Source organism: Cherax quadricarinatus, chromosome 4, assembly GCF_038502225.1.
Source record: "Cherax quadricarinatus isolate ZL_2023a chromosome 4, ASM3850222v1, whole genome shotgun sequence".
Classification (NCBI taxonomy): domain Eukaryota; kingdom Metazoa; phylum Arthropoda; class Malacostraca; order Decapoda; family Parastacidae; genus Cherax; species Cherax quadricarinatus.
The window spans coordinates 48,394,557-48,415,099 of NC_091295.1; the positions used below are offsets into that span (position 1 = coordinate 48,394,557).

Consider the following 20,543-nt stretch of genomic DNA (forward strand, 5'->3'; position numbering starts at 1 on the left):
GAAATTAGCAATTTTGCCAATTTCACACAAATTTCAAAAGATGCCAATTTCCAAATAGGATCCAGAATAAACAAGACAGACATTCCTGGCACTAAAATAACATTTCCTCTGTTCATTAGTCATGTCCCCAGGCCTCTGTTACATTTCTTTTGCTTTCCACTTTGAATTTTTATTCTCACAAAAAATAGAAGATTTACTGTTATGCAGACTACTGCATTAGTGTATAAATGGTATAAATAATATCAGCGCACTTGTGAAAGAATATTAGACTCACCAGTTGACATGTATTGAATGCATGGCATGTTTTGTTAACTTTTGAACTTTGGAAAAAATCGAACATTTCTGCTACTTTGAGCTCAATTTCAAGGTACTCTTCATTGTGAAACCAATCAAACTCATCTCAATTTCCATAATATGTCTTCCATTCTATAAAATGAGACCAGGAAAGCTGGAATACAACCATAAATAGCATACAAAAATACACTGCAAAGTCGCTGCTTTAAACCAAAAACATGGTCGGAGTTTTTTTTTTTTTCTCATTATGCACTGTGTGCTGCAGGATTTTTTTTATACTGCGCACACTGACCACATAGACCCATTCTTTCATATGTAGGCTTACCAGTTTTCTCTCGCTAGATTTGAAGGCGCTAGAATTTATGCGTACTAGTACAGCACCAACCCTGGCGTGCAAGCCGTACTAGTATAACACCAACCCTGAAAGGGTTAAATTTCATCTCCAGAGTAACTGCTTTTCCACCATCACAAAGTCGAAATACAAGTCGAACCATCATAAGTCTAGGAGCACCTGTAGTTACAAAACGTTGAACAAAGTACGATAACTGAACTCGCTAAACATACCAATAAGAGCAATAAGGTCCATATCACTGAATGAGAGTTGGTTGTCACCACTAGGGCTATAGGAGTATAGCGCTCTGGCCATAGCCCTTCGTCCCATGTCCTCCGGTATTGCCATAGACCTTCGCATCACGATGTGTTCCGCTGTAAGAAAAAAACATTATCAGATACAGTGGACCCCCGCATAACGATCAGCTCCCAACTCGACCAATTATGTAAGTGTATTTTTGTAAGTGCTTTTGTAGGTGTATTTTTGGGGGTCTGAAATGGACTAATCTAATTCACAATATCTCTTATGGGAACAAATTCGGTCTATAACGGCACCCAAACAGACTTCTGGATTGAAATAATATCGTTATCCGGGGGTCCAGTGTATATATATTCTTTTAGTTTGTTCAAAATGTTTTGCACAACAGGTGGCAAGCTTATAATTTGAACATACAGTTGTATTTGTATCATAACTGTATCAAAACTTTAACCATTACTAGAAACCGTTCCTGTCTTACTACTACTACTACTCTGTGATTCTATAGAAATAAATATTATCATTTCCATCAGTTTGATCTCTGAATTATTATTATTAATTATTATATGTAATTATTTTATTATTAATTATTATTATTATAAATTGTAATTATTATTATTAGTTATATTTATTATTATTAATTATAATTATTTATTGTTATTATTATTATATTTAAGAACAACCACTAAACTCTAATGAGTCATACTGCATCTCAGACTCATGAAAATGTTCTGCTATGAACCTTAATGTATAGTATGTATAGTAATTTTTTAATAAAAAAAATGGGATTAAGCTCTATTCTAAGCCTCGAATAGGGAAGGGATGCCTTGATGCTCCAAGGAATTGGAAGTACCCTGATTTGCCTCCCACTTCCTCTTTCCAGGGCACTGTATGGTCCCTATGGGTTTAGTGCTTCCCCATGAAAACATGGAAATAACAAAATAAGCTTGGGTTTTATTTAATGGTGGTTTGTGCATGTGTGGGATTTTGTTGACATTTTATAACTAATCTCAGCTGAGTAATCTAATAAGCAGTAACATTAATACCAACCAAAACTAATTATTAGAAAAAATCTGATACTCACGAGTAAATCTATGGTCCAGATTGAACTCTGACCTCGCACGAGTTAGAGGTCGTGAGGGGATTTCATCTGCAACATTACTGAGGTCGAGGCAAGAAGCATCAACAGACCGTGCTTTCCTCATCTGTGATGTCACAGACATGGCATCATCCTCTAGACACATTGGAGTTGAGTAGATCCCTTCTTCCTGTAGGAAAAGAAAAGTACAGTGGACCCCCGGTTAACGATATTTTTTCACTCCAGAAGTATGTTCAGGTGCCAGTACTGACCGAATTTGTTCCCATAAGGAATATTGTGAAGTAGATTAGTCCATTTCAGATCCCCAAACATACACGTACAAACGCACTTACATAAATACACTTACATAATTGGTCGCATTCGGAGGTGATCGTTATGCGGGGGTCCACCGTATCAATATAAACTAATACAGGAGGGCCCTGTTTATACAGCAGGTTAGGTTCTGGGTTATTGCTGTAAAGTGAAACATAGCCTTTTTTCAAATGCATATAAAAGCCTGATAACCTGTTTACACTATCATATGTTAAGTGAGCAATAGAGCTAGGACTAAAAAATGCATATACATTTTTGTCCTTAGCTATTAGTTAGCAGTGAATATATTGTAGGAAGTCTGAGTAAATGAAGAATGGGTATAATTGAAAATCACTGCACTAGCTAAATGCCATAGAGTGAAATGCTGTAGAGCTGAGCCCACTTGTACACTAACTGCATAACATATTGTATTTGCTAGCAGGTATGAGGATAAAACAGTAAGGTGGGACAACAATTCACTCTGTAAGTCACTGGTAAATACTATATGAACAAATATGTGTATAAACACAGTGTACAGTTTATGGCATTTGCTGAGAAGACGTTTCATCCCTGATGGAAGAAAAGTGTTCTTAGTAGCCATAAATAGCATACAGTACTGTGTCTTATTCACTAATTTTTCACTCTGTACCTGTACATGCGATACATATATGTATATCTGTGACCAATTTCAATGGATTTTTTTACTCTACTAGCCTGATTTTTAGCTAAGTTTTTAAGTTGGGTGCCTTTTCAAATAGGCTGTTGCTGTTAGCGATCTCCTGGTCCACATACCCATCACAGCCTGGTTAATCTGGCTCTTTATGGACATGATAAAGTTTGTTCTTTAAGACTGTATATGTTTGTTCCAGCAGTATTGCTGATATGTGTTGGTAGCAGGTTGAAGAGTCTTATTGTGCCTATAGTGCCCCTACTTTTACTGGATTTATTTCATGTTTCTTCAAATATCTTAAAGTCTGGTAAGGTATTATGGTAGAGTGTAGATTTCAGACCTGGCACTCCAATATCTTGCAGGTATCTCTTCTTCACACAAGAGAGTGCAAGCCATGTACTTGGAGACATACCCTGTGGATATACCTCTTCCCATGAAAATAATATTAGTATCTTATTTTGTTAAAAATAAGCACAAAACTCAAATGGGTCCTGGAGCTATAATAATAAGGATACCTTGGGTCTAGCCGAGGGCAGCATGGTGAGGATACGCTCTGGGAGAACCTCACGGGTCTTGGCAACATCGTTCCAGTTGTCCAGTGTGTGTTGGAGGAGGTTTGAACCCTTGGAGTGATAAGCCAGGTAGTGCTTGGCCAGCGAACACTGACGCTCGAGGATGAACCCATACCTGCGCCTCTCCTGGGTCACAGCCTGTGGGAATATGTAGGTGATATCATTCCTATCATGCTAATGATAATAATAAGAAAAGACGATGAAGAAGACGAAGTAAGAAGAAGAAGATGAAGAAGAAGAAGTAAGAAGAAAACAATGACAACACACTGACTTTACTGGGTTATCCTGGGTGACTAACTCTCTGGCTTAAAAATCCAGACAAAATCTTATCCTATGAGGATTTTGTTTGGATTATTAAACCAGTGTGTTAGTAAACCAGGATAACCCAAAAAAGTCAAGTCATCAGACTGTCTGGCATATAATTCATTGGTGTTTACCTGGAGTTTACCTGGAGAGAGTTCCGGGGGTCAACGCCCCCGCAGCCCGGTCTGTGACCAGGCCTCCTGGTGGATCAGAGCCTGATCAACCAGGCTGTTGCTGCTGGCTGCACGCAAACCAACGTACGAGCCACAGCCCGGTTGGTCAGGAACCGACTTTAGGTGCTTGTCCAGTGCCAGCTTGAAGTCTGCCAGGGGTCTGTTGGTAATCCCCCTTTTGTATGCTGGGAGGCAGTTGAACAGTCTCGGGCCCCTGACACTTATTGTATGGTCTCTTAACGTGCTAGTGACACCTCTGCTTTTCATTGGGGGGATGTTGCATCGTCTGCCAAGTGTTTTGCTTTCGTAGTGAGTGATTTTCGTGTGCAAGTTCGGTACTAGTCCCTCTAGGATTTTCCAGGTGTATATAATCATGTATCTCTCCCGCCTGCGTTCCAGGGAATACAGTTTTAGGAACCTCAAGCGCTCCCAGTAATTGAGGTGTTTTATCTCCATTATGCGTGCCGTGAAGGTTCTCTGTACATTTTCTAGGTCAGCAATTTCACCTGCCTTGAAAGGTGCTGTTAGTGTGCAGCAATATTCCAGCCTAGATAGAACAAGTGACCTGAAGAGTGTCATCATGGGCTTGGCCTCCCTAGTTTTGAAGGTTCTCATTATCCATCCTGTCATTTTTCTAGCAGATGTGATTGATACAATGTTATGGTCCTTGAAGGTGAGATCCTCCGACATGATCACTCCCAGGTCTTTGACGTTGGTGTTTCGCTCTATTTTGTGGCCAGAATTTGTTTTGTACTCTGATGAAGATTTAATTTCCTTGTGTTTACCATATCTGAGTAATTGAAATTTCTCATCGTTGAACTTCATATTGTTTTCTGCAGCCCACTGAAAGATTTGGTTGATGTCTGCCTGGAGCCTTGCAGTGTCTGCAATGGAAGACACTGTCATGCAGATTCGGGTGTCATCTGCAAAGGAAGACACGGTGCTGTGGCTGACATCCTTGTCTATGTCGGATATGAGGATGAGGAACAAGATGGGAGCGAGTACTGTGCCTTGTGGAACAGAGCTTTTCACCGTAGCTGCCTCGGACTTTACTCTGTTGACGACTACTCTCTGTGTTCTGTTAGTGAGGAAATTATAGATCCATCGACCGACTTTTCCTGTTATTCCTTTAGCACGCATTTTGTGCGCTATTACGCCATGGTCACACTTGTCGAAGGCTTTTGCAAAGTCTGTATATATTACATCTGCATTCTTTTTGTCTTCTAGTGCATTTAGGACCTTGTCGTAGTGATCCAATAGTTGAGACAGACAGGAGCGACCTGTTCTAAACCCATGTTGCCCTGGGTTGTGTAACTGATGGGTTTCTAGATGGGTGGTGATCTTGCTTCTTAGGACCCTTTCAAAGATTTTTATGATATGGGATGTTAGTGCTATCGGTCTGTAGTTCTTTGCTGTTGCTTTATTGCCCCCTTTGTGGAGTGGGGCTATCTCTGTTGTTTTTAGTAACTGTGGGACGACCCCCGTGTTCTGTAATCCTCTTCCTCAGGATGCAAACCACAACAGTCAGCTAATACCCAGGTACCAACTTACTGCTAGGTGAACAGATCAGTAAGTATAAATAAAAACTATTTCTGTAGTCAAGACTGTACAGTATACAATTAAGGTCACTGACATGTATAAACTACTTTATAGAAAGCCCTTTGTTATGCAAGGCATTTCAGACATACCCAACATTTTCACTTTTCCAGGAATCAAACCTGGGTCAGGAATATACCTGGGTTTCTTCAAATTATTTGTATTGGCTGATTTAGTACTGGTGGTGAGACCACTTTAGCTCCCACTCATTATGATGTATGGACTCTTAGTTCACTACTTTTCCATTTTGTTATATGCTAGCTGGTATAAATACAGTGGACCCCCACTTAACGATCACCTCCAAATGCGACCAATTATGTAAGTGTATTTATGTAAGTGCGTTTGTACGTGTATGTTTGGGGGTCTGAAATGGACTAATCTACTTCACAATATTCCTTATGGGAAAAAATTCGGTCAGTACTGGCACCTGAACATACTACTGGAATGAAAAAAGTTCGTTAACGGGGGTCCACTGTACTTTTATTTCATTCAGGCTGAGTGATACCTGGAGTTTACCTGGAGAGAGTTTCGGGGGTCAACGCCCCCGCGGCCCGGTCTGTGACCAGGCCTCCTGGTGGATCAGCGCCTGATCAACCAGGCTGTTGCTGCTGGCTGCACGCAAACCAACGTACGAGCCACAGCCCGGCTGATCAGGAACTGCCTTTAGGTGCTTGTCCAGTGCCAGCTTGAAGACTGCCAGGGGTCTGTTGGTAATCCCCCTTATGTGTGCTGGGAGGCAGTTGAACAGTCTCGGTCCCCTGACACTTATTGTATGGTCTCTTAACGTGCTAGTGACACCCCTGCTTTTCATTGGGGGGATGGTGCATCGTCTGCCAAGTCTTTTGCTTTCGTAGTGAGTGATTTTCGTGTGCAAGTTCGGTACTAGTCCCTCTAGGATTTTCCAGGTGTATATAATCATGTATCTCTCCCTCCTGCGTTCCAGGGAATACAGGTTTAGAAACCTCAAGCGCTCCCAGTAATTGAGGTGTTTTATCTCCGTTATGCGCGCCGTGAAAGTTCTCTGTACATTTTCTAGGTCGGCAATTTCACCTGCCTTGAAAGGTGCTGTTAGAGTGCAGCAATATTCCAGCCTAGATAGAACAAGTGACCTGAAGAGTGTCATCATGGGCTTGGCCTCCCTAGTTTTGAAGGTTCTCATTATCCATCCTGTCATTTTTCTAGCAGATGCGATTGATACAATGTTATGGTCCTTGAAGGTGAGATCCTCCGACATAATCACTCCCAGGTCTTTGACGTTGGTGTTTCGCTCTATTTTGTGGCCAGAATTTGTTTTGTACTCTGATGAAGATTTAATTTCCTCATGTTTACCATATCTGAGTAATTGAAATTTCTCATCGTTGAACTTCATATTGTTTTCTGCAGCCCACTGAAAGATTTGGTTGATGTCCGCCTGGAGCCTTGCAGTGTCTGCAATGGAAGACACTGTCATGCAGATTCGGGTGTCATCTGCAAAGGAAGACACGGTGCTGTGGCTGACATCCTTGTCTATGTCGGATATGAGGATGAGGAACAAGATGGGAGCTAGTACTGTGCCTTGTGGAACAGAGCTTTTCACCGTAGCTGCCTCGGACTTTACTCTGTTGACGACTACTCTCTGTGTTCTGTTAGTGAGGAAATTATAGATCCATCGACCAACTTTTCCTGTTATTCCTTTAGCGCGCATTTTGTGCGCTATTACGCCATGGTCACACTTGTCGAAGGCTTTTGCAAAGTCTGTATATATTACATCTGCATTCTTTTTGTCTTCTAGTGCATTTAGGACCTTGTCGTAGTGATCCAGTAGTTGAGACAGACAGGAGCGACCTGTTCTAAACCCATGTTGCCCTGGGTTGTGTAACTGATGGGTTTCTAGATGGGTGGTGATCTTGCTTCTTAGGACCCTTTCAAAGATTTTTATGATATGGGATGTTAGTGCTATTGGTCTGTAGTTCTTTGCTGTTGCTTTACTGCCCCCTTTGTGGAGTGGGGCTATGTCTGTTGTTTTTAGTAACTGAGGGACGACCCCCGTGTCCATGCTCCCTCTCCATAGGATGGAAAAGGCTCGTGATAGGGGCTTCTTGCAGTTCTTGATGAACACAGAGTTCCATGAGTCTGGCCCTGGGGCAGAGTGCATGGGCATGTCATTTATCGCCTGTTCGAAGTCATTTGGCGTCAGGATAACATCGGATAGGCTTGTGTTAATCAAATTTTGTGGCTCTCTCATAAAAAATTCATTTTGATCTTCGACTCTCAGTCTGGTTAGCGGCTTGCTAAAAACTGAGTCATATTGGGACTTGAGTAGCTCACTCATTTCCTTGCTGTCATCTGTGTAGGACCCATCTTGTTTAAGTAGGGGCCCAATACTGGACGTTGTTCTCGATTTTGATTTGGCATAGGAGAAGAAATACTTTGGGTTTCTTTCGATTTCATTTATGGCTTTTAGTTCTTCCCGCGATTCCTGACTCCTAAAGGATTCTTTTAGCTTAAGTTCGATGCTTGCTATTTCTCTGACCAGTGTCTCCCTGCGCATTTCTGATATATTGACCTCTTTTAGCCGCTCTGTTATTCTTTTCCGTCGCCTGTAAAGGGAGCGCCTGTCTCTTTCTATTTTACATCTACTCCTCCTTTTTCTTAGAGGAATAAGCCTTGTGCATACATCGAGTGCCACCGAGTTAATCTGTTCTAGGCATAAGTTTGGGTCTGTGTTGCTTAGTATATCTTCCCAGCTTATATCGGTTAGGACTTGGTTTACTTGGTCCCACTTTATGTTTTTGTTATTGAAGTTGAATTTGGTGAATGCTCCCTCGTGACTAGTCTCATTTTGTCGGTCTGAGGCTCCACGCATACATGTCTGAACCTCAATTATGTTGTGATCTGAGTATATTGTTTTTGATATGGTGACATTTCTTATCAGATCATCATTGTTAGTGAAGATGAGGTCTAGTGTATTCTCCAGTCTAGTAGGCTCTATTATTTGCTGGTTTAAATTGAATTTTGTGCAGAGATTTAAAAGCTCGTGTGAGTGTGAGTTTTCATCAGAGCTGCCTCCTGGTGTTATTACTGCAACAATATTATTTGCTATATTCCTCCATTTTAGGTGCCTTAAGTTGAAATCCCCCAGGAGCAAGATGTTGGGTGCAGGAGCTGGAAGATTTTCCAGACAGTGGTCAATTTTTAACAGCTGTTCCTGGAATTGCTGGGATGTTGCATCCGGAGGCTTGTAGACTACCACAATGACTAGGTTTTGGTTCTCGACCTTTACTGCTAAAACTTCCACTACGTCATTTGAGGCATTAAGCAGTTCTGTGCAAACAAGTGACTCTGCAATGTACAGGCCAACCCCCCCCTTTTGCCTGTTCACTCTGTCACATCTGTATAGGTTGTAACCTGGGATCCATATTTCGTTGTCCAAGTGATCCTTTATGTGGGTCTCAGTGAAAGCCGCGAACATTGCCTTTGCCTCTGCAAGCAGTCCACGGATGAAAGGTATTTTGTTGTTTATTGCTGGCTTTAGACCCTGTATATTTGCAAAGAAGAATGTTATCGGACTGGTGGTATTGTTGGTACTGGGGGGGGATTTTTTTTCCGGCATTAGTATCTGTATCTGTTGGTTTGGAGTGGAGGCCATCGACTGTGGTTCCACTCCAGGAATGACTGGATTTGGTGTACGATTTCTGCCATTGTAATTGTTTTTCCACCGTATATTCCTTCTGTCCCACCCATATTTTCATGTCTGTTCCAAGGCCATGGCTATGTACTCATTACTGTCAGAGTAAAAAGTGAGTGTGAAATTTTTGTTATAAAGGCTTTTATTTCATTAGAATACAATGAGGTTACAATTGTGATTTTATAATCTTTTTGGTTGCAGGTTAGTTACAATTTCATGAAAACTGTATTGCATATTCTAAGGAAAGCCCATTGTTATTCAAGTGTTTTTGGGCAGACTAATTTTAGACATAATTATTAATGTCGACATGGCTGTCAACTCCATGGTCAGTGGTTTGAAAAAGACTGTAGGGTTGGCACTAATTAACCCTAAAGAGGGCTCTTTAAGAGGCAGGCAGCACTGGAGTATACCTGGAGGGTGCTCCGGGGGTCAAGACCCACAAGGCCTGGTCCATGACCAGGCCTTGTGGATCAGGACCTGATCAACCAGGCTGTTAATGCTAGCCACATGCATACCAATGTATGAACCACAGTCCAGCTGGTCAAGAGTTGACTTTAGGTGCCTGTCCAGCTTCCTCTCAAAGACAGCCAGGGGTCTGTTAGTAATCCCCCTTGTGTATACTGGGAGGCAATATAACAGTCTAGGGCCCTTGATACTGTAGTTCTGTACAATACCCTAACAATACCATGTACAACCAACCAACATAGTACTCACATTCTGCAGGCTGCTCTCTACAAAGGTGTCCAGCTTGAGTTTCTCCTCTTCCAGTGCCTGGTATTGCTGGTAATACAATTGTTAGCATTAGTTAAGGTATGCTAGCAACACAAAATATTTAAAAACAATATTAACAAATAGGAATATTAATTATAGGCCCCCTGGTATTTATACAGTGATGACTTATGCAAAATGGATGAAGCTGTGGGTGAAAATTTGAGGTAGGATTTGTTGGGATTTTTAACCCAGAAGGTTAGTCACTCTGGGTAACCCAATAAAATCAGTACATCAACAAACACTGTCTGTCTAATGACAATGACAAGTTTATTTTAGCATGATACATGTTGTACAAAGGAGTGTAACAATTTGGTGAACATGCCAAAAGCCTCTTTATATGCAGAGCATTTCAGGCAAACTTAAGACCAACTTATTTCCATTGGGGTGCCTCATAGTCAGCAGTAAGCCACACCCATGGTTTGGGTGGTAGTCAAAAGATTACACAGGCACACAATGTGCAGGGCCTGTGCCCAAAGTTTTAATAGCTAAGCAGGTTACAGTGGTAATGAACTATTGACAGGCAGGCCCTGCTTTACAGATCTTCCCTAATGCAGCGGTTTTCAATTATAGATAAGATAAGATAAGATTTCGTTCGGATTTTTAACCCCCGTAGGGTTAGCCACCCAGGATAACCCAAGAAAGTCAGTGCGTCATCGAGGACTGTCTAACTTATTTCCATTGGGGTCCTTAATCTTGTCCCCCAGGATGCGACCCACACCAGTCGACTAACACCCAGGTACCTATTTGCTGCTAGGTGAACAGGATAACAGGTGTAAGGAAACGTGTTGAAATGTTTCCACCCGCCGGGAATCGAACCCGGGCCCTCCGTGTGTGAAGCGGGAGCTTTAGCCACTGGGCCACCGGGCCACCGGTCTTGATTTATTCAGACTTGCTACAATAAATATACTCACCACTCTCTATAAGCTAAGGACAAAAACATTTTAAAGTAAGTAATGTATGTACTGTATATGCATTTTTTTAGGCCTAGTTTTATTGCTCACTTAATATATGATAGTATAAATATGTTATCAGGCTTATTTATGCATTTAAAAAGTGAAAAAAGGCTATGTTTCACTTTACAGTGATTATTGCTTTACAGCAGTAGCCTGGAACCTAACCTGCTGTATAAGTGGGGCCCTACAGTAGCCTGGAACCTAACCTGCTGTATAAGTGGGGCCCTACAGTAGCCTGGAACCTAACCTGCTGTATAAGTGGGGCCCTACAGTAGCCTGGAACCTAACCTGCTGTATAAGTGGGGCCCTACAGTAGCCTGGAACCTAACCTGCTGTATAAGTGGGGCCCTACAGTAGCCTGGAACCTAACCTGCTGTATAAGTGGGGCCCTACAGTAGCCTGGAACCTAACCTGCTGTATAAGTGGGGCCCTACAGTAGCCTGGAACCTAACCTGCTGTATAAGTGGGGCCCTACAGTAGCCTGGAACCTAACCTGCTGTATAAGTGGGGCCCTACAGTAGCCTGGAACCTAACCTGCTGTATAAGTGGGGCCCTACAGTAGCCTGGAACCTAACCTGTTGTATAAGTGGGGCCCTACAGTAGCCTGGAACCTAACCTGCTGTATAAGTGGGGCCCTACAGTAGCCTGGAACCTAACCTGTTGTATAAGTGGGGCCCTACAGTAGCCTGGAACCTAACCTGTTGTATAAGTGGGGCCCTACAGTAGCCTGGAACCTAACCTGCTGTATAAGTGGGGCCCTACAGTAGCCTGGAACCTAACCTGCTGTATAAGTGGGGCCCTACAGTAGCCTGGAACCTAACCTGTTGTATAAGTGGGGCCCTACAGTAGCCTGGAACCTAACCTGTTGTATAAGTGGGGCCCTACAGTAGCCTGGAACCTAACCTGCTGTATAAGTGGGGCCCTACAGTAGCCTGGAACCTAACCTGCTGTATAAGTGGGGCCCTACAGTAGCCTGGAACCTAACCTGCTGTATAAGTGGGGCCCTACAGTAGCCTGGAACCTAACCTGCTGTATAAGTGGGGCCCTACAGTAGCCTGGAACCTAACCTGCTGTATAAGTGGGGCCCTACAGTAGCCTGGAACCTAACCTGCTGTATAAGCAGGGCCCTACAGTAGCCTGGAACCTAACCTGCTGTATAAGTGGGGCCCTACAGTAGCCTGGAACCTAACCTGCTGTATAAGTGGGGCCCTACAGTAGCCTGGAACCTAACCTGCTGTATAAGTGGGGCCCTACAGTAGCCTGGAACCTAACCTGCTGTATAAGTGGGGCCCTACAGTAGCCTGGAACCTAACCTGCTGTATAAGTGGGGCCCTACAGTAGCCTGGAACCTAACCTGCTGTATAAGTGGGGCCCTACAGTAGCCTGGAACCTAACCTGCTGTATAAGTGGGGCCCTACAGTAGCCTGGAACCTAACCTGCTGTATAAGTGGGGCCCTACAGTAGCCTGGAACCTAACCTGCTGTATAAGTGGGGCCCTACAGTAGCCTGGAACCTAACCTGCTGTATAAGTGGGGCCCTACAGTAGCCTGGAACCTAACCTGCTGTATAAGTGGGGCCCTACAGTAGCCTGGAACCTAACCTGCTGTATAAGTGGGGCCCTACAGTAGCCTGGAACCTAACCTGCTGTATAAGTGGGGCCCTACAGTAGCCTGGAACCTAACCTGCTGTATAAGTGGGGCCCTACAGTAGCCTGGAACCTAACCTGTTGTATAAGTGGGGCCCTACAGTAGCCTGGAACCTAACCTGCTGTATAAGTGGGGCCCTACAGTAGCCTGGAACCTAACCTGCTGTATAAGTGGGGCCCTACAGTAGCCTGGAACCTAACCTGCTGTATAAGTGGGGCCCTACAGTAGCCTGGAACCTAACCTGCTGTATAAGTGGGGCCCTACAGTAGCCTGGAACCTAACCTGCTGTATAAGTGGGGCCCTACAGTAGCCTGGAACCTAACCTGCTGTATAAGTGGGGCCCTACAGTAGCCTGGAACCTAACCTGCTGTATAAGTGGGGCCCTACAGTAGCCTGGAACCTAACCTGCTGTATAAGTGGGGCCCTACAGTAGCCTGGAACCTAACCTGCTGTATAAGTGGGGCCCTACAGTAGCCTGGAACCTAACCTGTTGTATAAGTGGGGCCCTACAGTAGCCTGGAACCTAACCTGCTGTATAAGTGGGGCCCTACAGTAGCCTGGAACCTAACCTGTTGTATAAGTGGGGCCCTACAGTAGCCTGGAACCTAACCTGTTGTATAAGTGGGGCCCTACAGTAGCCTGGAACCTAACCTGCTGTATAAGTGGGGCCCTACAGTAGCCTGGAACCTAACCTGCTGTATAAGTGGGGCCCTACAGTAGCCTGGAACCTAACCTGTTGTATAAGTGGGGCCCTACAGTAGCCTGGAACCTAACCTGTTGTATAAGTGGGGCCCTACAGTAGCCTGGAACCTAACCTGCTGTATAAGTGGGGCCCTACAGTAGCCTGGAACCTAACCTGCTGTATAAGTGGGGCCCTACAGTAGCCTGGAACCTAACCTGCTGTATAAGTGGGGCCCTACAGTAGCCTGGAACCTAACCTGCTGTATAAGTGGGGCCCTACAGTAGCCTGGAACCTAACCTGCTGTATAAGTGGGGCCCTACAGTAGCCTGGAACCTAACCTGCTGTATAAGTGGGGCCCTACAGTAGCCTGGAACCTAACCTGCTGTATAAGTGGGGCCCTACAGTAGCCTGGAACCTAACCTGCTGTATAAGTGGGGCCCTACAGTAGCCTGGAACCTAACCTGCTGTATAAGCAGGGCCCTACAGTAGCCTGGAACCTAACCTGCTGTATAAGCAGGGCCCTACAGTAGCCTGGAACCTAACCTGCTGTATAAGCAGGGCCCTACAGTAGCCTGGAACCTAACCTGCTGTATAAGTGGGGCCCTACAGTAGCCTGGAACCTAACCTGCTGTATAAGCAGGGCCCTACAGTAGCCTGGAACCTAACCTGCTGTATAAGCAGGGCCCTACAGTAGCCTGGAACCTAACCTGCTGTATAAGCAGGGCCCTACAGTAGCCTGGAACCTAACCTGCTGTATAAGTGGGGCCCTACAGTAGCCTGGAACCTAACCTTCTGTATAAGTGGGGCCCTACAGTAGCCTGGAACCTAACCTGCTGTATAAGTGGGGCCCTACAGTAGCCTGGAACCTAACCTGCTGTATAAGTGGGGCCCTACAGTAGCCTGGAACCTAACCTGCTGTATAAGTGGGGCCCTACAGTAGCCTGGAACCTAACCTGCTGTATAAGTGGGGCCCTACAGTAGCCTGGAACCTAACCTGCTGTATAAGTGGGGCCCTACAGTAGCCTGGAACCTAACCTGCTGTATAAGCAGGGCCCTACAGTAGCCTGAAACCTAACCTGCTGTATAAGTGGGGCCCTACAGTAACCTGGAACCTAACCTGCTGTATAAGTGGGGCCCTACAGTAGCCTGGAACCTAACCTGCTGTATAAGTGGGGCCCTACAGTAGCCTGGAACCTAACCTGCTGTATAAGTGGGGCCCTACAGTAGCCTGGAACCTAACCTGCTGTATAAGTGGGGCCCTACAGTAGCCTGGAACCTAACCTGCTGTATAAGTGGGGCCCTACAGTAACCTGGAACTTAACCTGCTGTATAAGCAGGGCCCTACCGTAGCCTGGAACCTAACCTGCTGTATAAGCAGGGCCCTACAGTAGCCTGGAACCTAACCTGCTGTATAAGCAGGGCCCTACAGTAGCCTGGAACCTAACCTGCTGTATAAGCAGGGCCCTACAGTAGCCTGGAACCTAACCTGCTGTATAAGTGGGGCCCTACAGTAGCCTGGAACCTAACCTGCTGTATAAGTGGGGCCCTACAGTAGGCCAGAACCTAACCTGCTGTATAAGTGGGGCCCTACAGTAGCCTGGAACCTAACCTGCTGTATAAGTGGGGCCCTACAGTAGCCTGGAACCTAACCTGCTGTATAAGTGAGGTCCTACAGTAGGCCAGAACCTAACCTGCTGTATAAGTGGGGCCCTACAGTAGGCCAGAACCTAACCTGCTGTATAAGTGGGGCCCTACAGTAGGCCAGAACCTAACCTGCTGTATCAGCAGTGCCCGCCTGTACATGCTGATATCTGGTGACAATTGTAACGAGTTATTTATGCAGACAGGAATTCAGTCACAGAATTATTACAGTGTAGCTTACATGTTGCTTTTAATTATTTATATTATCTTACATTTTAGCAAGGTATGGCTGAACTGAAACAAGTTTAAGTCGCTATGGGTTATTTACAACAGACAAAATCAGGGTATTTCTTCCAGAATGATTGGTAATAAGTCACTCTTAATACAATACTTGACACTTTTTGAACTTTCGTGAGTGGAAATATATAATCACTACAAGCCAGATAACTAGAGGATTTAACAGAGCACATAAGTGATAGACATGATGTTATGATTACTTCTGATATTAATAGTTACTAGTACATGTATTGTGATTAATTCTACTAGGAGCAGTGTTGCAACCCCTGAATGGTTGCAATGATTATTATGTATATATATAATTATTACCTTTTCATTTAATTTTATATTGCTTATATTTGCGATAATAGCTAAATCATAAATGTATTGCTTTATATTGTTATTTGACGTAGTTTCCTTTGTTAGGTAGGATGTAACATATTATGTGCTCAGTTCAAGTCTTGATTGTCTAACTACTGTAATTATCGCTTGTTGCTTGTTATACTGCCGGCTTCTCGTTGTTGCTGGGCGACAGCTGTCCACGGAGCTATCACGTGATCGAGGGGGGGTGTCCTCACCTCGCTTGAAGTATTCAGTCTGCTCTAGACTCACTTGGTGGTTGGACAGATTGTCTGTCTGATTATTCTTGTTAGTTCTGTAGAACACTGTTCACAGAACCTTGTATAGACTTAGTGATTTTCGACATTGTACTGAGGTTGTGTGTCTCATAGACACTCTGAGTATCTCAGGTCCTGAGCTGTAGCTTCTGACCTACTAACTTGTACTGGTATCTGTGTATTATCACAGTCTGGGATTTTCTTATGCTAAACTTAGATTCAGTAGTATGGGAGTTTTGTAACTTTTGTGGAGGATCTGCTGATGGTCCCTACTTAGTGTCGTTATATTATCTCCTTGTTCCTGATTCTGTGTCGCAGTTGCTTGTTATATTGCTGTTGGGTTTAGCATTCTTTTTGTTGTTCAAGCAGACTGTTCTGGTTGCCAGTCAGTCAAGAAGTTAGTTTATTAGAGGACTTTGTCAGTCACTTGTTTAAGTCTAGTCGAGTCTTGAGACATAGCGATCTACTTAGAGCACTTACACACATACACACTTGTACATATTTGTAATATCTTATTAAATGTTAATGTACCAGACGGTACTTAAGAATTATAAATGTGATATGTGCTTTCAGCACAATAATATTGAACTCGAGAGAAGTGATATCATTTTGATTACTGTGATTAATTTAATTTAATTTAATTTGATTATATACCTCTAGACTTAATAAATTTATTAAATTTTAATTTCTCTAGTTAGTAGCCTACCAGTTGTAATCCTGAAGCACTATTGAATCATACTGAATTCTAATGGATAATTGGACAAGTATACTGACTACTTGTTACGAAAACCCAGTAACAGGCTGGATGCTAGAAGGGCAGTCCTTTCTAGTATTCACTGGAGATCTCTAAGCTTTTAGAATCGCGTTTTTTGTATCAAGCAGTAGTGGTGATTCTAGCAAAAACAGTGGCGACGGCGGCGGCGGCGGCGACGGCAGCGGCAGCGGCGGCAGCGGCGGCGGCGGCGGCGGCGGCGGCGGCGGCGGCAGCGGCAGCGGCAGCAGCAGCAGCAGCAGCAGCAGCAGCAGCAGCAGCAGCAGCAGCAGCAGCAGCAGCAGTAGTAGTAGTAGTGGTGGTGGCAGTAGTAGTAGTGGTGGTAGTAGTAGTAGTAGTACTAGTGGTGGTAGTAGTAGTGGTGGTAGTAGTAGTAGTAGTAGTGGTGATAGTAGTAGTGGTAGTAGTAGTAGTAGTAGTAGTAGTGGTGGTGGTGGTGATAGTAATGGTAGCAGTAGTAGTAGTGGTGATAGTAGTAGTAGTGGTAGTAGTAGTAGTAGTAGTAGTGGTAGTAGCAGTAGTAGTAGTGGTGATAGTAGTAGTGGTAGTAGTAGTAGTGGTAGCAGTAGTAGTAGTAGTGGTGATAGTAGTAGTAGTGGTAGTAGTAGTAGTAGCAGTAGTAGTAGTAGTAGTGGTGATAGTAGTAGTAGTGGTAGTAGTAGTAGTAAGTAGTAGTAGTAGTGGTGATAGTAGTAGTAGTGGTAGTAGTAGTAGTAGTGGTAGTAGCAGTAGTGGTGATAGTAGTAGTAGTGGTAGTAGTAGTAGTAGTGGTAGCAGTAGTAGTAGTAGTGGTGATAGTAGTAGTAGTAGTAGTGGTGATAGTAGTGGTAGTAGTAGTAGTAGTGGTAGCAGCAGTAGTAGTAGTAGCAGTAGTAGTAGTATTAGTAGTGGTGATAGTAGTAGTAGTGGTAGTAGTAGTAGTAGTAGTAGTAGTGGTGATAGTAGTGGTAGTAGTAGTAGTAGTAGTGGTAGTAGCAGTAGTAGTAGTAGTAGTGGTGATAGTAGTAGTAGTGGTAGTAGTAGTAGTAGTAGTAGATGAACCTTACTACTCTTAACAACACTATAAATGATGGTAAGAATTTAATATCTTTTTTTTTTTTGTACTGCCTAATATACTCTGGAATGTGAAGGCTTGGGGGGGGGGAGGAATGCTGGCCCCTCCCCTTCCCACTTCCCCTCCCCTTCCCACTTCCCCTCCTTCCACCAACCCCCTACAATACCAATCTGACAATAAAGGAGGAACAGTAGGCTAAACCACTATGTATTTAAGGTCTACATTTGCCTGCCTCGTGTGCTCACCCATCACACTGAAAATAAATGTAACGAATCTCTCGTAATTACCGGCTCAGTCCATTGTTTTTTTTTTGTACCTACCCTCGATGGAGAAATAGGGAAGAGAGAAGAAATGGGATCCTGAGAGAGGAGAAATGGGAGTCTGAGAGAGGACAAATGGGATCCTGAGAGAGGAGAAATGGGATCCTGAGAGAGGAGAAATGGGATCCTGAGAGAGGAGAAATGGGATCCTGAGAGAGGAGAAATGGGATCCTGAAAAAGGAGAAATGGGATCCTGAGAGAGGAGAAATGGGATCCTGAGAGAGGAGAAATGGGATCCTGAGAGAGGACAAATGGGATCCTGAGAGAGGAGAAATGGGATCGTGAGAGAGGAGAAATGGGATCCTGAGAGAGGAGAAATGGGATCCTGAAAGAGGAGAAATGGGATCCTGAGAGAGGAGAAATGGGATCCTGAGAGAGGAGAAATGGGATAATGAAAAAGGAGAAATGGGATCCTGAGAGAGGAGAAATGGGATCCTGAGAGAGGAGAAATGGGATTCTGAGAGAGGAGAAATGGGATCCTGAGAGAGGAGAAATGGGATCCTGAGAGAGGAGAAATGGGATCCTGAAAAAGGAGAAATGGGATCCTGAGAGAGGAGAAATGGGATCCTGAGAGAGGAGAAATGGGATCCTGAGAGAGGAGAAATGGGATCCTGAGAGAGGAGAAATGGGATCCTGAGAGAGGAGAAATGGGATCCTGAAAAAGGAGAAATGGGATCCTGAGAGAGGAGAAATGGGATCCTGAAAAAGGAGAAATGGGATCCTGAAAAAGGAGAAATGGGATCCTGAGAGAGGAGAAATGGGATCCTGAGAGAGGAGAAATGGGATCCTGAGAGAGGAGAAATGGGATCCTGAAAAAGGAGAAATGGGATCCTGAGAGAGGAGAAATGGGATCCTGAAAAAGGAGAAATGGGATCCTGAAAAAGGAGAAATGGGATCCTGAGAGAGGAGAAATGGGATCCTGAGAGAGGAGAAATGGGATCCTGAGAGAGGAGAAATGGGAGTCTGAGAGAGGAGAAATGGGATCCTGAGAGAGGAGAAATGGGAGTCTGAGAGAGGAGAAATGGGATCCTGAGAGAGGAGAAATGGGATCCTGAGAGAGGAGAAATGGGATCCTGAGAGAGGAGAAATGGGAGTCTGAGAGAGGAGAAATGGGATCCTGAGAGAGGAGAAATGGGATCCTGAGAGAGGAGAAATGGGATCCTGAGAGAGGAGAAATGGGATCCTGAGAGAGGAGAAATGGGATCCTGAGAGAGGAGAAATGGGATCCTGAGAGAGGAGAAATGGGATCCTGAGAGAGAAATGGGATCCTGAGAGGAGAAATGGGATCCTGAGAGAGGAGAAATGGGATCCTGAGAGAGGAGAAATGGGATCCTGAGAGAGGAGAAATGGGATCCTGAGAGAGGAGAAATGGGATCCTGAGAGAGGAGAAATGGGATCCTGAGAGAGGAGAAATGGGATCCTGAAAGAGGAGAAATGGGATCCTGAGAGAGGAGAAATGGGATCCTGAGAGAGGAGAAATGGGATCCTGAGAGAGGAGAAATGGGATCCTGAGAGAGGAGAAATGGGATCCTGAAAGAGGAGAAATGGGAGTCTGAAAGATGAGAATTGGAAGATGAGGAGGAGGAGGAAGGAGAGAAGAAAGGATATTATTACTTTCATTGATAGCACACTCGCCTCACACACAGTGTCCGGAATCGATCCCCGACACGAGTGGAAACGTTTAGCATCTTTCTTTACACCTGCTCTCACTGTTCATCTTGCAGTAATTAGGTACCTGGGTGTTAGGTGACTGGTGTGGGTGTTATCCTGGAGGACAAGATTGAGGACCACAATGGAAGTAAGACAGTCATCGATGACCCACTGACTTTCTTGGGTTATCCTGGGTGGCGAACCCAGCCTGGGTGGCTAACCCAGCCTGGGTGGCTAACCCAGCCTGGGTGGCTAACCCAGCCTGGGTGGCTAACCCAGCCTGGGTGGCGAACCCAGCCTGGGTGGCTAACCCAGCCTGGGTGGCGAACCCAGCCTGGGTGGCGAACCCAGCCTGGGTGGCGAACCCAGCCTGGGTGGCGAACCCAGCCTGGGTGGCTAACCCAGCCTGGGTGGCTAACCCAGCCTGGGTGGCTGGGTTAAAATTTCTCAACAAATCTTATCATCATTAGGGTCATGTGGCGCTTGAGAAATGGGATGCGTGGGGCAGGGAGGGATAAAAGTGGAGAGGGAGAGGTAGAAGAATTAAGTACGTGGGGAGTAGGGTGGGATAAATATAATGGAAACGTTGTTATACGGGATGAAGGAATGCTGAGAGAGAGAGAGAGAGACTTTTTACTTGCTATGGATTTCTCTTGTAATTTCCGTAAAAGACTTTTGTTAGTGTTTACTCTCTCTCTCTCTCTCTCTCTCTCTCTCTCTCTCTCTCTCTCTCTCTCTCTCTCTCTCTCTCTCTCTCTCTCTCTCTCTCTCTCTCTCTCTCTCTCTCTCTGTCCTTACCTATATGTGGTTGCAGAGGTCGAATCACAGCTCCTGACTTCGACTCTTCGCTGTTCGCTGCTATATCCAGTCTTTCCTGGCTACAAGAGCCTTGTCGTACCTCTTCTTAAAG

At 44.5% G+C, this 20,543-nt stretch overlaps 1 protein-coding gene across 1 annotated transcript in view; it reads right to left on the reverse strand.

The window, feature by feature from the left end:
• IRSp53 (Insulin receptor substrate 53 kDa) overlaps positions 1 to 20,543 on the reverse strand; it is a 188,073-nt gene that overhangs the window by 18,521 nt on the left and 149,009 nt on the right. Inside the window, exons 7-10 of the mRNA XM_070096465.1 lie at positions 9,966 to 10,031; positions 3,456 to 3,650; positions 1,965 to 2,148; positions 859 to 999 (exon numbers count right to left, since the gene is read on the reverse strand). Coding sequence (XP_069952566.1) covers positions 859 to 999; positions 1,965 to 2,148; positions 3,456 to 3,650; positions 9,966 to 10,031 — 586 coding nt within the window. The remainder of the gene's footprint in view (positions 1 to 858; positions 1,000 to 1,964; positions 2,149 to 3,455; positions 3,651 to 9,965; positions 10,032 to 20,543) is intronic.